Here is a 16,881-nt window from a genome sequence, read left to right on the forward strand (position 1 = left end):
AGGAGCCCCATTGCCCTAGCAGGCGCTGAAAAATAGGCCTGGTGTAACCGAATAATATTTGTTCACAGCCTAAGAAAACCAGTAAAGCTTGGTGTGACAATCGTACCATAAATAACGGAGAGTTCTCTTAAAACTTGTAATTGGTGCCAGTAAAAATCTTATCTGCTGGGGAGTTGAGTGGGATAGCTTTCTCTGGAGCTGTTTTTGTTGCCTGGCTGCAAGGCCTGTTGGTTACGGCCCGATTGTGTGTGCAGAGCCTTGTCCACTGAGGTGAAACAATAACAGCTGGTGTGCAGCTGTACACCTCATCCTGGGAACTTTTCTCGCAGCCAACAAGCCCTGAGAGGAAGGTGACTTTGGGAGCATTTTCGTTTTCGTTTTTTTTTTATGGGCTCTTCCTGTGGCTGTAATTCTCGCTCGGCCTTCCAAGCACTCAGGCCTCTACGCTGCCGTTCAGGGTCGCCGTCTTTTGTCATTTTTACTGATGTCACCGGGACCCAACGGGCAAAGAAGCTCATAACACAATTGACTTCGGCCTTGTTGTGAAAAGGCCATTTGTCTTGAACGTTGGGGAGGCTGCTGACAGAATGTTTCCTGCTTTTAAATCCAGGCCTGGGAATGGCAGCCGGCTCCACCTCGCTGTTAAACTTGAAAACAATAGGCACTGTCCCCTGTTGTAGTGGGAAACCGTCTAGTGAATCCTCGCTGAAAAATCCCTCAGAGCGCCTTTCAACAGAAGCACCACTGTTCTTGAACCGTGAGTCCTGGGGCGACTCCATTTCTAGTTCCAAGAAGCTTCTCTCCGCCGCAGTTCCCCACAAAGCAAATGCTGAGGCTGTTAAAATTGTGCCGCCATGTGAGGAGGAGACATGAGAGCAGAAGCTAGAGCTAGTAACTGGGGGCGGGGAGAAGGAGGACACCCCTCCCCAGGCAGTAGCAATGTATGCCGCCACCACTTGCTTACGTGGCCGTACCCCAACAGTGACTGCTGATCGGATCCGCCGCAGCTGTTTTGCTTCCCCTTTTCTCTTTCTGGTGGTCAGCTGGTCATTGAGGCAGGTGAGGTAAGCAAGCAAGCCATTCTATTCTTCGCACCCTGTCCCTGTTATCCAGGTGAAGCCAGGTGAGGGGAGCAAGTCACTTGTTCATGGGGCCGGCACTACGCATACGAAGGAAAAGGTTAGATGAGTTCTCGTACAAGATGCCATTGCAGTCTTGCCGGTCAAGTTGTTTTGTGTGACACACTGGGTGGGGTCCCCACCTAAAGTATACAGTACACTTCCAAGGTGCTGGAAATACTGCTGGAACTTGGATTGTTTCCAGTGTGTCTGGTACAACCCAGATCTGTCTGTCTGTCTGTCTGGTGGCTCACCAAGTTCTTCACAAGTAGGATTTGTGTGTGTGTGTGTGTGTGTGGGGGGAGGATTTGGGTCAAAAAAGGAAGCCTATTTCTCCCCTTGATTCTTGTCAGAATATTTTATTTAGGAAGGGCTCCCTGAAAGGGATGTGTCTTAAAATTTCTGGATTTGAGGGACGTATAATAATTGTAATTAAATTTTATTTTGAACCCACCTTTCCCCAAAGGCACAGGGTGGGTAACAACATATATAAAAACAATAAGTAATTGTTATTCAGTATGCCCTTGAAGCAGAAATTCCTGTGAGTAACCACTGACATTGCTGATGCTGATGTTTACTAGGCGTATTTGCTAGTATCCGAATGGAATCTGTAAAGGAAGTTTGTCTGCTAGCGTGGTGTAGTGGTTAAGAGCGGTGGCTTCTAATCTGTCAAGCTGGGTTTGATTCCCTGCTCCTTTGCATGCAGCCAGCTGGGTGACCCTAGGCTAGTCACAGCCCTGATAGTTCTGTTCTGACTGAGTAGTCCTGTCAGAGCCCTCTCAGCCTCACCCTCCTCACAGGGTGTGTCTGTTGTGGGGAGAGGAAGGGAATTGTAAGCCACTTTGAGATTCCTTCGGTCAGTCAAAAGCGAGGTGTAAAAACCAACTCTTCTTCTAAAGACTACAAACCTGCTTGAAAATACATATAGACTGGGAAGGGTTCCTTTAACTTCACTGGAATGGAGGGCAGGTGCAGATTACATTTTATTAAAGCTTGTAAATCCTGAATATCCTTTAGTCATTGTCTGCAGAGGTAATGCATGATATTGAGGGAGCTTCTGCCTTGCTATCTGTTTTTCCTCCTTTCAGGGTTGTAGATTAAATGGAGAAGAATTCCTTGTGTCAAACTTTAATCAACTGAAATTGGTAACTGACTGTTGGTTCTAACTGCAACAATAAGACTTTCAGTTGCCAACTTCTCTGAATCAGCTCCAACAGCTCGTTGCTGTGTCGGCTGTAAGGAAAATGGGAAGTTGAAACGTGCTGCCTTCTCCCATATAGTTCATCTTCCACAGTTCTTCTAGGTTAGCTTCTTCCTGGGTCTGCATCCCTGGATGAACTCCCGGGAGAACTGAGGGCCCTGATGGAGCTGGCACAGTTCCGCAGGGCCTGTAAAATGGAGCTCTTGTGCCAGGTCTTTGGCTGAAACTGGGTTAGCAAGATCAGTGGTCCCCCACTTATTATATCTAGCACACTCTTGTTAGTTGACTGCAGGAGGTAGGAGGGATCTTGCCAACTCAGTATATTTTAGATGTGTGTTGTTTTTAGGATGGGGTTTTATGGGAAATTTATATGTAACTCGCCTTGAGTCCAAGGAGGAAGGTGGGCTAGAAATTTAATAAATGCGGCTTTTTGCCACATCTTGTTTTATTGTGCTTGTTTTATTATGCTTGTCAATTGTATATATTCTTGTTTTTATGCGTTTTATTGTATGGTTTTACTGGGCTTTTCTGTGCTGTAACTTGCCTTGAGCGTCCGGGGAGAGGCGAGTAAAAAATCTAAATAATAAATAAATAAAATAATAAAAATAATGTCTGCAGGCACTGGGTCTCCGAGTACAAGCCCAATATAATGTCGGCCCTGTTTTATCCAAGTAGGAGAACATACATTGGATTTCTAGATCTTCATGGGTAGTGTCCTCATATAGCTGAGCAAGAAGTTCAAGCTGCCCGGTTAACAACTAACCTGGCAACTAATAGAACTTATGGGTAGGGTTCACTTTGCATGAGTGACTGTGCAGCTCACAGATAGATGTGCTGTACCAGCTATAATATGGAGGCCTACAATGTACTCATGAACTATGATTAGACCAAATACTCATTCAGATATAATTCTCAGGGCTATTTCTCCAGACCAGCCTTATTCAATCTTTTGACTGTGGAGCCCTTGAAATAATTTTTCGGGCTTCAAGGAGCCCCGGAAGGGGTGTCCGCTGGCCACCCCTCCCTGCTACGCACTCTGGAAGTGACATGCCACGCACCAGTGACATCATTGGCTGAGTTAACAGGCAGGCTAAAGGAGGACAGGAGGCGGTTTAAAGCAGCAATAGGCATGCTGGCTCCGCCCCCTCATAGGTGCAGAAACCACAAGAGAACTCCCACTCAGAGGGGGAACAATGGAAACAGCCAGTTCCCTAGCTTGTGGCCATGTCCATTAAGACAGAAGGGAAAAGGCTGTGGGACCCCTCTGGAGCTCACATGGACCCCCAAGGGTCCATGGACCCCTGGTTGGGAGTCCCTGTTCCATGTCTTAGCATCAGCATCATTATATACAAATGATTAAAAGTATAATATTTTTTCACATCACTAAATTGCTGTGCTTTTACCAATATCTTGATCTTCAGCCATCTAAAGCCAGAATGTCAAAAATTAAAGCTATATAACACAGTGGTCCCCAACCCGCGGGCCGCGGCCCGGTGCCGGGCTGCGAAGGCCTTGGCGCCGGGCCGCGGCTCCCTCTCCCCGCCCCCCCCCCGCAGTAAAAACTTCCCAGGCCACAAGCACTTTCGCGGATGCGCGTATGTGCGAAAGAGCCGCGCATGCGCGATTTTGGCTGCGCATGCGCAATGCGCGGGCATGGCATGCACGGGCGGGCAGTTGCCCTGCCGGTCCCCAGCCTCAAACAGGTTAGGGACCACTGATATAACACACAAGAAGCTGGGAATTAAAGAATAGTTTTAAGAATTGCTTTCAAATATTGTGATGCCTTTCCCTTTGAGGATCATGTGGTGCCTTCCCTTATATATCAGGTATACATACCAGGTCAAAACATTATATCTTTTTTACCCAAGCATTTAATTAAAGGGTTAATTCTTTTAAATTTGTTTTCAATCCACTTCTAGCCTGGGAGCTGTTCTCTGTGAATAGTTTTAGGCTGTTGGAAGTTTGTAGGAGTTTGTTTTTGCTGTGGTTTAAATTGTTTGTTTTAACAATCTCTTACTTTGTATGATTTTTATGATTTTATCATGTTTTACTTTGTAAGCCTCTTGGAACTATGCAGCTGTGACATATAAATGTTCTAATGAAATCATAATATAGCAAGAACTTGTAACATATCAAAATACAAACCAGTGGTATCGGTCGTCTAGTGTAGTGTTTTCACATCATGAATTGGGAATCTGGTACATGCATTCCTAAAGGGTAATGTCTCAATCAGCTCCTGCTGATTGTTCCTCACCACAAGTGCTTCATGTGTGAGATAAAGCTTTAGATGCTAGACTCATAATTATGTTTTTAGGGATGACCATTACAGTTGTTGAAAACTGGTATGAGTATCAGTGAGTACTTGAACTGGGAAGATGTGAGTCAACTTTTAGTCATCTCATAAAGCTCATTAGGGGACCTTGGGTCAGTCAGTAGATCTTGAACTGTTGTCAGCATGTACCTGGTAGGTATGTGCGGTTCGAATGATCTGAAAAGTACCTGAATCCATGTTTATTCACTCTTAGTACTAATGCAGTCCAAATCGACCTTCCCCTGTAGTTACACTGCCCGAATCGGCTTGATCACCAAACTATGATTCGTGTGTGATTTAGCCATGCAGAGATCAAGCAGTTTAAAAATTAAAGGGACTTTCCCTACAGCTCATTATAGGCAAGTGAAGGTTTACAGGTCTGTGATATGAGGAGTGTATCTCCTTGTTCTGGCTTGCCAGGATATCATATTATTTATTTTATTTATATTTATAATTTGATGATTTCTAGACTGCTGCTCCCAGCGAAGTGGTTCGCGGCGGCTTACAGCATCTAATCAATAGTTTTTAAAAAAATCTTGGTATTTCCTGTTGAGATGTCCGTTCTGTTTTAAAGTCAGCTGCTTGGATTCCATTTCCTCAACAATTCTTGGTGGTTTTCTTTTGTAGGAAAAGCGTTTGATATCACATACGTACGTCTGAAATTCCACACCAGCCGGCCAGAGAGCTTTGCCATCTACAAGCGTACTCGGGAAGATGGTCCGTGGGTGCCTTACCAATATTACAGCGGATCTTGTGAGAACACTTATCACAAACCCAATCGGGGCTTCATCAGGACTGGGGAGGATGAACAGAAAGCACTTTGCACGGATGAGTTCAGCGATATCTCTCCCCTCACAGGAGGCAATGTGGCTTTTTCAACTCTCGAGGGAAGGCCTAGTGCTTACAACTTTGACAACAGTCCTGTTTTACAGGTAAGGAGGCTTAGAATTTAACAAGACATTGTAGCCTTTAGGCCACAATTTTCAGTATCTTAAGGCTCTATCTATTTGAATGTCACAGACCTCTCTCTGTTAATGTTTCCTTGGCATGTTTCCTCCTTCCTTCCCTCGGGCACAGAGCGCAATTGAAGATTTTGCTTCTTTGTCCTGATGTCCAAATGGAGTTCATTTATTTTCTGCAAAGTGGGACTCTAAACTATGCTTAACTCTAGCTTAGAATCCCATTGATGGAGTCAGAAGCAAAATTTACCTTGGCCACTTGCATTTGGACATTCTCGAAGATTGAAGACTTCTGAAACCAGGAAGTCTTGATGGTGCTGTGTGCATTGGGAGGGATCAAGCAAGTGCATGAGTTAAGCAACAAGCCAGGTTTTTACTTGAAGAATGCAACCGAAGTTTTGCTTCGGTGTAAATGTGACCAGGAACCGTGATGGTGACCTTCCCTCTGGCTCCTAGCCTGCTCAGGGTTTCCTTGTTTACTAAGGTTCTTCACAGCTGAGTATTCTTGAACTTGTACATCAGCCAGTTCAGTGGCTCCTCACCTCCCAAGGCAGCTTCCAATATTCCATTGAGGGCAGAAGGAGACACCTGGATACTTGGACACCTATCTGCCAGCCAATATTTCCTGTATGATCCATTTTGTTGTTTAAAAAGAATACAGAATATGGAAAAGAATGCCATGTTTCATTTACAGAACTATGAATATATATCACAATATGGCTTCCATTGTACCTGTCGACCGTCCATACCAGAGTTCATATTGCCATCATTTGCATACAGCTCAGTTATTTTTTTCCATCTCCTTATATCAGTCGATATATCTAATATTGGACTCCACTTTGTATTAAAATCTGATATTCATCTGTTTTGCATCAATTTGTTTAACCACGTTGCAGCCGGCTTGTTGTAGTGGTTAAGAACAGGGGCCTCCAATCTGGTGAGTTGAGTTTGAATCCCGACTCCTCCACGTGCAGCCCGCTGAGTGACCATGGGGTTAGTCACAGTCCTCTCAGAGCTGTTCTCATAGAGCAGTTTGGCCAGAGCTCTCTCAGCCCCACCTATCTCACAGGGTGTCTGTTGTGAAGAGAGGAAGGGAAGGGGCTTGTAAACCAATTTGAGGCTGCTTCGGGTAGACTGTTTATGCACTGGAGGCTTCATGCCGGGCTGCAGGCTGGAGTTTTAGTTGTGGCAGGTTGTCCCACCTCTTCCTGCACTCACATGGGGGAGCATTTGGCCCGTTGTGCCTCATCTGCCCCCAATTTGTGCTTCTACAGTGAAGTTCCCAGTGCATAAACGGTCATGAAAAACGGGGTATAAAAATCAACTTTTTCTTTTTCATCTGGTAAGGATTCTTTTTTCCACCTTGACGCAAATAAGATCCTGGCAGCTGTTGCCATAACAAGTTCACTATACATTTTTATATTGTCTGGTACTATATTTAGAAACATACATTTTGGATCCACCGCAAGTCTAATTTTCAATATCTTTTTTCATTTCATCACTGCCCTGAGCCACATTGATGAGAACCAGAGCTGAGAAATAAGCAGTAGTGACTCTTTAGAGAGGAAGTATGGAACAGACATGCAATAAATAAAATGAAGAATAGTTCTTAAAAGCTGCAGTGAAAGAAAGCTAGGAATTTATTCCTTTGGCTGGTGCTCCCGTCCTCCTGCTGTCCTTCAGAGGAAGAAATAAACGCTGATTTTTATCTAATTAAGCTTACATTGCTTTACACTTCAGACTTAGAAACCAGACTTCTTCCTTTTAAGGGAATTAAAGCTATGGGGTTGTGTTGCTGTTGTTTCTCCATGACATCTTCCCGCTTCTTTGTTGTGTTCTCAGCATGGCTTAAAACCAATTTTTTACATTAACTGAATGGGGGAAAATACCAGGCGCTGTGAACAAGCAAGCCTATGGCTAAATGATTATTCTGTGTATGTCGACCCTACGATATAGGCAAGTGCTATTGTACCAGCTGAAGGAGGAAAGTTTAACATTAGCTCTTGGTTTTGAGAGGCAAGAATACTGGAGGTCCAGTTTGTGGCAGTGATTCTTGGATAGAAAATGGAAAATGTGGGGAACTAAAATGAAATATCCTTCAGGTTTACAGCTGAGGGTAGGCTTTCTGTGCACATGTACTCCGTGTAAGAGAATAATGTTTGCTTTACTTTACATTTCTTCCTGGGCTTGTTTCAATTGGTTTGTGGAACAGCTTGAGAGTTCTCCTGAGCTGAAATGAACTGTGTTCCAAACAGTAAATTCTCTGATTGTCCAGTAAACACTGAGAAGGTTGGATCTAGAGAAGGCTGGAAGGTTTTGGGATCCCCCCTCCCCCTTTTAGCCCTGCGAATCTTTCTTCCTTGCGGGGAGGAGAGAAGGCTCGTGCATACGAATAGATGCTATGTTTGGGAAACAGTAGTGGGGTGGGAGAAGGGGGTGAAATTGCTCCTTTTCCTTTCATGCACAGAGTTCTGTTTATGCCGGAGACGGAAAGGGTGATTTTGTTCCTTTCCCCTCTCTGATGCAGCATCTGATCTAAGTGGCTATTAGTATACTCTTTGACACATGCCCCCCCCAGGAATAAATTTTCCCATGGTTGAAAAGGCCTGGAGGGAGGTGGCAGAGATTCCAGGACAACAGCGACTTCACAGAGCCAAAGTCAAAATATTTAGCGGCTATGGTGGTGCTTCTGCGGCAAATAAATAAAATAATTATTTAAAAAAATAAATATAAAAGAAGTGCATTGAGTCCAGTTCTATTTGCTAACCAGTTAATGCAGGGGTAGTCAAACTGCGGCCCTCCAGATGTCCATGGACTACAATTCCCAGGAGCCCCTGCCAACGAATGCTGGCAGGGGCTCCTGGGAATTGTAGTCCATGGACATCTGGAGGGCCGCATTTTGACTACCCCTGAGTTAATGCAAAGTTGCATAGGTACATTTAATAGCTGTGGCTTCTGAAAGGTACTAAGAGAGCGGGCATGTTCAGTTCTGCTTGTCTTTTTCTTCCTTTGTTACCTCTGTCACATGCATACGAGAGACCCTCTCTCCGTATGCTTCTGTATCAGCTGATTATTTGGCTACAGACTGATGGTTTTAAAATCCCTTGTGTTTCTTTTGCAACCCAACAGCTGTCTGTTAGATTCCCAGCTAAAGCTGGCATTTTTTTCAAAAAAAGAAAAAACCTCTCTCACATACACACTCTGAGACACTCTGGTTGTTTTCTTTTTTACTCTGTTGAATTTGTAACTTTATGGCTTTCAAAGCACAGAGCAGTAACAACACGGGTTAATTGGAGAAGGAATGTACAGTTGTTTTAGGATTTTATATATTCAAATAGGCTTCTAAAGCTCTTTTCTGGAATTTATAGTGGGACTTAATGGAAATGGGAAGAGTTTTGGTGGTGGATGAGCTGTGGTCACAAAGGAATGACTATTGTAAGATAGCTTACCCTGAGTAATTTTTTTATCATTCACAAGTTCACATCGATTCACATCAATTAATTAAAAAAAATTAAGTAGGGTCGAAATAGAGGCTGCTACACTCTGTCCTAGTTAAGAAAAGAAGAAGAAATTCTCAGCTGGGAAAAGAACAGAGTATTTTATCTTACAGCTTGGGAGAACAGAAACCACCTAATAAACAGGCAAGCCTAATAAAAATGACAAATCTATGTACTTCCAGCCAGAACAGCATTACTATGCAGAAATGGTGCAAGCTGTCATGGACAAGAGTTTGGGGAAAACCATTTCATCTTAGGAGAGGGCGACATTTACAGAGATGAACCAGTGTTCGTGGAGACAGTTGGGCTGGAGGAACCCTCATTTCTTCTGTACTTGATGTTTTCACACCCTGCAGGAAAATAAAACCCAGTGATATGCAAGAATCCGACTCTTGGCTGCTGTGTTCTTGTAGTCTTCTGCAGTCAGAAGCAGATTGCCTAGGATCCTTCTACACATTGGGGGTGGGGAGGATTGAAAAGGAGCTGCCCTTTGTATGTGTGTGTGTGGGGGGGAGTATCTGTGTGAGTGGCAGCTGGTGAGCATCCTCTTATTCTCATTTGCACCTTGCAGGTGGGAGGGAAGAGCAGGTGTCAAGTACTCTAGTTCCCAAGTTTAGGTTAGAAGACTTTCTCTGTTGGTATCTGAACCATGTTTTCTGTATCCTCTATACACTCTAGAGGTGTTGGCAGTAGAATACAGCTTGGAATTCTTCAGGAGAGAAAGAAACTGTGTTGATTCCTACCTGCAAAATTTTGCCCAGGTGTCAGCAATTTGATGCTTCTCCGGGCTCATAGAGCAAAAAAGAGTGCCCTATGGCAGGGGTAGTCAACCTGTGGACCTCCAGATGTCCATGGACTACAATTCCCATGAGCAAACGCTGGCAGAGGCTCATGGGAATTGTAGTCCATGAACATCTGGAGGACCACAGGTTGACTACCCCTGCCCTATGGACTTTGCCTTGCATGTCTATCCTATTGATATGTTCTCCAGTCTGTCTGCCATTATTATTTCAACACTGCTTACTGTTTCCTTCAAAACACCCTTGCCTCTTTAACCGTTGGCAAGCCATAGCATTAGTTGAATCTGACTGTGGTTTTGTCTATTTTTATGTATCTGGGCTACGTGGATTGACTTCCATTTTTCCTTTTAGGAATGGGTAACTGCAACTGACATCAGAGTAAGCCTCAATCGTCTGAACACCTTTGGAGATGAAGTATTCAATGATCCCAAAGTTCTCAAGTCGTATTATTATGCCATTTCTGACTTTGCTGTGGGTGGCAGGTAAGTAAGAATCCCATCTCCCAAGCCTTTATTACCCCAGCGGGCCACTTTGAGCCTGTCAGCACTTAGGGGATGTCGAGAACAGTTAGTAGACGCCATCACAAAAGGCTGCCTTGGGGGAGGGGGGAGGGACCTGTTACAAAATGCATGCCATAAGGGGTTGAGTCCAATTAAACAAAGTTGGGGGGTTCCACATAATGTTAGGAGGTGCCAAGCCAAGCATCCTGCTTAGGTGGGGGCAGCAGTTTCTCCCTGCCGCTAAAAAGATGGTGACTTCTAAGCTCTTCTGAAGCACCTCCTACTTCATCAAGTGGAAGAAAGCTAGGACTGGCCCCTTGCTCCGAAGGAAGAGACAGAAGTGGGTGCTAGGGAATCCTCCGGTAGGCACCATGTTTGGGATCGCTGTTCTAATAGCGTCCATGATTATTAGTTTTTAGGTCTTCTTCAGCTGTATTCCTGTTGCAGCCTGTGAAACAGGTCTTTGAAACAGGAACTCACATAAAACCTTTTTATACATCCAGACAGATACTTAACAAGCCTGTGCACTAGTCTTGCATTGATCGTGCATCCATTAACTTTATAGGCACCAGTTTTACATGTACCAGTACATTAATTGAGTGCCTCTTGAATTTTATAGAAAAGCCTTTATCTGTGGTAGAAAACATACTGTGACCGTGTTAAATATATTTTGCCACCTCTTATCACAGAGTGTGCCCCTCTAGTTACTTGCTGTTTTCATCCAGGGTTATAGTTCCATTGAGAAGGAAAACCTTCTATTCGCAATTTTTTATTGTTTTATTTTAGAACAGTCTCCATACCCCCAAGGTGGCTCACAATTTGATGTTTACAATTTAAATTACAAAAATAAAGAAAGCTTGTATGATAGCCATTAACAAATTTGTTAAATTGTCAGATAGTTAGTAGTGGTTGACGTAGCACTGGAGTTATATGTTCACTTAGCCCCCTTTAGGAGTCTCATGCTTGCCTTCTGCTCCAGTTGAATGTCTGCATTGTCTTCAAGGGCAATTTGACATAAGGCAGTTTACAGTAGTCTAGCCTGAATGGTTACCAAGGCATGTATGACTGTGGCCAGATCAGCATTTCCAAGAACATGTCAACCCAGCTGAAGCTGGAAAAGGCACTTCAAGCAACCATTACCAACTGTTTATCCAGGTGCAATGAGAGATCGGCCCTGTCCCAACTACTTGGCCTTTCTGAATGCTTTACTTGACTTAATTTTATAACAATTATGTCTTGCCAGTAGCATTTAAAGAGAATTGTAACCTGAGCACTGGTTCCAGTGTCATCTCAACTGTCAATTCATAGCACTTTGTATGAATTTTTAATTTTATTTACTCTCAGCTAGTCTTTCATGGTCTCCAGGCACCAATTTCTTTTTATTTCTACTGCCTTCCTGTAATCAGATGAAAGGGGAGGGAAAGATGTTATCAGCATCTTGATAACATTCTAGCCTTCTACACACAACCCCTTTGTGCGCTGGCTGGGCATGCAGAGAATGGAGATATGGCTCGCACACTTATGCCTGCTCTGTGTAGAGTCCCTGTGCCCCACATTTCTGGATGTCTCTTCCTTAGTGACTGCCATAGTATAGGATACATGACATAGCCCTGTGCAGGGCCATAGGTCAGCAATCAGGCAAACTGGATTCACGCAGCTACACCGTCTAAAGCCTTGCACTTAAGAGTACATATGTACATTGAAGTCCAGTATAGACTTTAATATTTTCATTATGACCTGTGGTCTGCATGGATTTCAGTTTCAAAAAGATGAAAGGAACTTAACAAGAGTGTTCTTTGAAAAGTCTTCACATGGTTAACATGTGCAGCCCTGGTTAGTGGCTAACTTCCAACAGAGGCTGTTTTCCTTTTTGCTGCTCTAGCTTTCGTTTTAATTGAGATCTGGATGGCTAGCACTATGGATCCTTCCTGTTCGCTTATTCCTGCACTTCCGGTGTAACCCCTTATTTATTATCTCATGTGATCAATATCAGAGGTTTAGGTAGTTTCCATTGTTCCTCGCTCCCACTTGCCCGGGTCTCGGCTCATATGAGAGAACCTGCCAGCAGAAAACACGTAAGAGGAATAGAGCGTTAAAAGAGCTTTTTGCTTGCACCTCAGCTGGGGTTAATATCACGGACTGGAGTCCATGACTCGTCTCAATTTGGAATGGAATGTTTAAGAGCTTATTGCCCAAGACTTGGTGTCACCAGGAGAAATAAGTTGCAGTTGTGTAATAACGGGAAAGTTGAGGGACCACAACGGGTATCCAGTTGCCAGTGCCTTGCATCAAACATGCTCTTTCATTGTGGATTGTGAAAAGTTAAATGATATCAAAACAGGGTAAAACTCTTGCCTTAGCCATAGCAGGTGTGTGGCGTGAATAAATCAAGATTGTCCGCATTGCTCGTGATAAAGTAGTTTCCAGGGTAGCGTTGATTCCCTTCCTCTTAAGGGGATCAGCCAGATCTTCCGAGTCCCTCCTTCCTTGGAAGCGAACTGGTCTGCGGCTGTGTGGGAGGCTTGGACGTGTTCTGGGCACAAGATGTACCGTTTGTCTGAAGCCCGTTCCCGCCTTGCAGGTGCAAGTGCAACGGCCACGCAAGTGAGTGTGTGAAGAACGAATATGGAAAACTCGCTTGCAGTTGTAAACACAATACCTTTGGGGTTGACTGCGAGAAGTGCCTGCCTTTTTACAACGACCGGCCTTGGCGAAGAGCAACGGCAGACAGCGCCAACGAATGTTTGCGTAAGTGTGTGAGGGGGATTGTTCTTAAATAATCTGGCTTTGTCCGAGAAAAAGGGGGGGGAGGACCTCCCTGCCAATTATTTTGCCGCCTCCTACAGTCATGTGGGTGGTAGCCAATTTTAATAATTCTTCAGTGTGTGCTCTTCCTTCCTTTCCCCCCCCCCCTTTTCTGGCAAGCACAAGTCTAGCTGTTTCCTGTCTCTGTCATCTATATTAATGCAGGAGCTTAACATAGTTTTAAACTGTTTTTTCTCAGATTCCCTCCCCTTCCCCCCACCCCCCCATGTCTTTAGGTTCATCTTATCACTCAGCATGTGGTAGAAATGTCTTGGGCTTCGTAGAGTGTTAGGTAATTCTTCTGTTGCTATCTTCTATCTTCAATCCCAGACCACATTAGCTACTAGTGGTTCGTTTATCTGTGGTTATTGTTGGCATGCCTATCTGTTTATCAAGTTGCTAGATAAAAAATGCATTTCTCACTCGTGAATCCTTGATTTAGTATAGCAAGGAAGGAGGACCACTGTACAGAAACCAGAGCTGTGTGAGCTCTGCTCTTAGTAATTTTTAAAAAAATCAAAAATCTGTACCAAGGAAACTCAGATTGTGCAAATGCAAAGGCAGAATACTGCTGCCTATATGAAATATGTAAGGTAACAAACTTGGGTTTTGCTGTTTAGTTTACAAAATTTATATCCCATCATTCTGCCTTTTTAAGGGCCACCCAGGCAGCCAACAAATTAAACTGCATATTATGAAGTCACATTTTAAAGCCATTAAACCCAAGCAAAAATTGCATTGCTAAAATATATACGAAGTCAAAAGGAAAAACAACATATTGGGCAGGAAGGAGGGATCACTGAGGGAGCATCAAATGAAACAAGAGTCTTCACCTGCTTGATGGAAGGTCACAAGAGAAGCAGATAGATGAATCTCCCAGAATGGGAGTGAGAAGAGTCCTAAAGTTTTTGGGGAGCAGCCCAGCAACCCTCTAAAAGTGCTTGCAGAAGGCCTAGTTTTTTTTTCTCGCTCTGTATCATGAGTTGATGGGGCAATGATGTTTGGATGTCAAGTGAGTTGTCCCAGAGACGGTAGAGAGGGAGAGGCTGGCACCTCAATCAGAGACTGACGTGTTTGGTGGCAGTTCCTGTGCTTTTTATACCATGGATATTTCCATCCTTTAAGACAGTGGTCCCCAACCTGCGGGCCACGGCCCGGTGCCGGGCCGTGAAGGCCTTGGCGCCGGGCCGCAGCTCCCTCTTCCCGCCCCCCCCCCCCGAAGCGAGAAGCAAGAAGCTCGCGGCCCGGCAAGCTTCTTGTTTCGGGAGGGGGGGGGAGAGAAGCTTGCCGAGCCGCAAGGTAATCGGCCGCTTTGGCGGCCGATTTGCTGGCGGCCCAGAAGGGCCGGGAGAGGGAGCCGCGGCCGCCGGCATGGCGGCGGTGCAAACGTGCGTGCGTGGCGGTCCGCGCATGCGCGTTTGCACTGGGGCTGCCATGCGTGTGCGGGGCCCCGGGCCGCCCTCTCCCGCCACTCCGGAGCAGCGGTCCGTGGCAACCGGAAGGTTGCGGACCACTGCTTTAAGACATTCTGGGCATTGCAAATTGTGGGTTAGAAGCTGGAAGAAGGGGGACATCTCCATATCTGTCAATATCTCAAACAGTGTTTTGTCAGGCAAGAGGTTTTTATTTGCGGAGGAGGGGGGCATCAGTCTTGCCAGAGATTCTCACTTGAAGGAGCAAGGATACAATGGCACAGGAAAATCTGCTTTATCTGAAATCTGTGTATCCTCCAGCGATCTTCACTGTTTGTTTTTTAAACCTCCCAAGGCAATTTCTGAAAGTTACAAAAGCAAATAGTAAAGCAAAACTGTGAGCAGCAGCAAAATTAATGCCCAGAATGTCTTAAAGGATAGAAACAACAGGGGCCTTAGGGTATCAAAGCAATAAAACGAATCAAATAAAGCCATGACCAAAAGAGCAAGCCCAAAAACCCGATGATAGAGCTGGGGCCACACCCTCCCTTTAACAGCCTGAAAATGCCTGGGAAAATCAGAATGTCTTTGGTTTGTAAATCTCAGTAGGCCTGGTGCCAGATGGACAGCTGTGGGGAGGGGGTTCTGAAGGCATCAAAGAAGGCTCTGACTCCACTGGACATCCACCTTGCCTCAAACAGCAGGGACAATATGGAGTAATATTCGTAGGGAAGGTTATTAACTGACAGATAGGTGGTCCTTTCAGTTTGCAAGACCTGAGCACAGCAATAGAATGTTCTGGAGGTCATCCACTCTTAGGGGCTCTATAAGCTGGAAACACCTCCACGGCACCTAACACACACACACTTGAGGGTCTTTGGTCCCATACTATATTGGATTTTATAGGAGGAAGAGTGCTGGATTTCTGTAACCCGCTTTTCACTACCCAAAGACATCTCAGAGTAGCTTACAATTGCCTACCCTTCCCCTCTCCACAACAGACTCCCTGTGAGGTCGGTGAGACAGGGAGAGCTTTGAGAGAAAGAACTGTGACTGGCCCAAGATCACCAAGCTGGCTGCATGTGGGGGAGCAAGGAATCAAACCCGGTTCTCCAGATTAGAGGCCGCTGCTCTTAACCAACACACCAAGCTGATTTACGCAGCACTTTAAATTGTGCCCCCAGTTGCACCAATCCCTCTAAGACTGGCTGTAAGACCGGTGATTTTAACTGATAGGAAAGAGGGCTGCCAGACTGGAATGAGCTTCAATTTATTCTCTCTCCCCACTATCCCATTTCCACTTAATTCTGCATGCATAATTGCCAAATAAGACAATAGAGGTTTGTCAGGCTAGCTCTCAGTCAAAAAGTTTGCAATGCAGTCAATTAATTGCTTGTAGAATTCTAGAATCATAGAGTTGGAAGAGTCATCTAGTCCAACTCTCTGCACTATGCAGGACACTCACAACTACCTGCCCACCCACAGTGACCCCCACTCTCTTGCCCAAGAGATCCCTCCCTAACCAAAAATCTCCAGAATCCAGCCTGGACTGGAGGAAATTCACCTACCATCCCACAGTGGTGATTAGCAATTTCCCGGGTATGCAAGGAAGGGCCACAAGAGACAAACACTGGCACATCCCTTCCTGCCCACCCACTCACAATCTGCTTGTGTCCCACCTATAATTTCCGTTTACACAAGGTGAGAAAAAGGTTTGCTGATGGCCTCCTGCAGGGAGGTAGGAAACTCCCAGGAATAATTGAGAAAAGGATCAAAGGTCCCCTGGGGGAGGGGTAGCAAATATTGCTCCCTCATGCCAATGAAAATTCTTGTTGGGAGCCAGGCAAACAGTGTAGCAGTAAATAGTAAAAGCAAACCTCCTTGTTTTACTAAATCCTGCACACATGATATGAGTGCCTTATTGCAGTGGCTTGTCAGCAAGATCCCAAAGCTGCTGGAGAGTATTTAAGTATTTAAATGGCTGCCATATAGAGGATGGAGCAGAGTTGTTCTCTCTTGCCCCCAAGGGATGGACCAGGACTAACAGGATGAAATGAATTCAAAAGAAATTCCATCTCAACATCTGGAAGAAGTTCCTGACAGTCAGAGCGGTTTCTCAGTGGAACAGGCTTCCTCGGGAGGTGGTGGGTTCTCCATCTCTGGACATTTTTAAACAGAGGCAAGATTGCCATCTGACAGAGAGGCTGATTCTGTGAAGGCTAAAGGGGGTGGCAGGTTACAGTGGATGAGCGATTGGGATGTGAGTGTCCTGCATAGT

At 45.0% G+C, this 16,881-nt stretch overlaps 1 protein-coding gene across 1 annotated transcript in view; it reads left to right on the forward strand.

Moving 5' to 3' along the window:
• Positions 1-16,881, forward strand: part of LAMC1 (laminin subunit gamma 1) — a 148,505-nt gene that overhangs the window by 81,676 nt on the left and 49,948 nt on the right. The window contains exons 2-4 of the mRNA XM_077332612.1: positions 5,258-5,562; positions 10,238-10,368; positions 12,968-13,134. Coding sequence (XP_077188727.1) covers positions 5,258-5,562; positions 10,238-10,368; positions 12,968-13,134 — 603 coding nt within the window. The remainder of the gene's footprint in view (positions 1-5,257; positions 5,563-10,237; positions 10,369-12,967; positions 13,135-16,881) is intronic.

The sequence above is a fragment of the Paroedura picta genome, chromosome 4 (assembly GCF_049243985.1).
Source record: "Paroedura picta isolate Pp20150507F chromosome 4, Ppicta_v3.0, whole genome shotgun sequence".
NCBI classification, from domain to species: Eukaryota; Metazoa; Chordata; class Lepidosauria; order Squamata; family Gekkonidae; genus Paroedura; species Paroedura picta.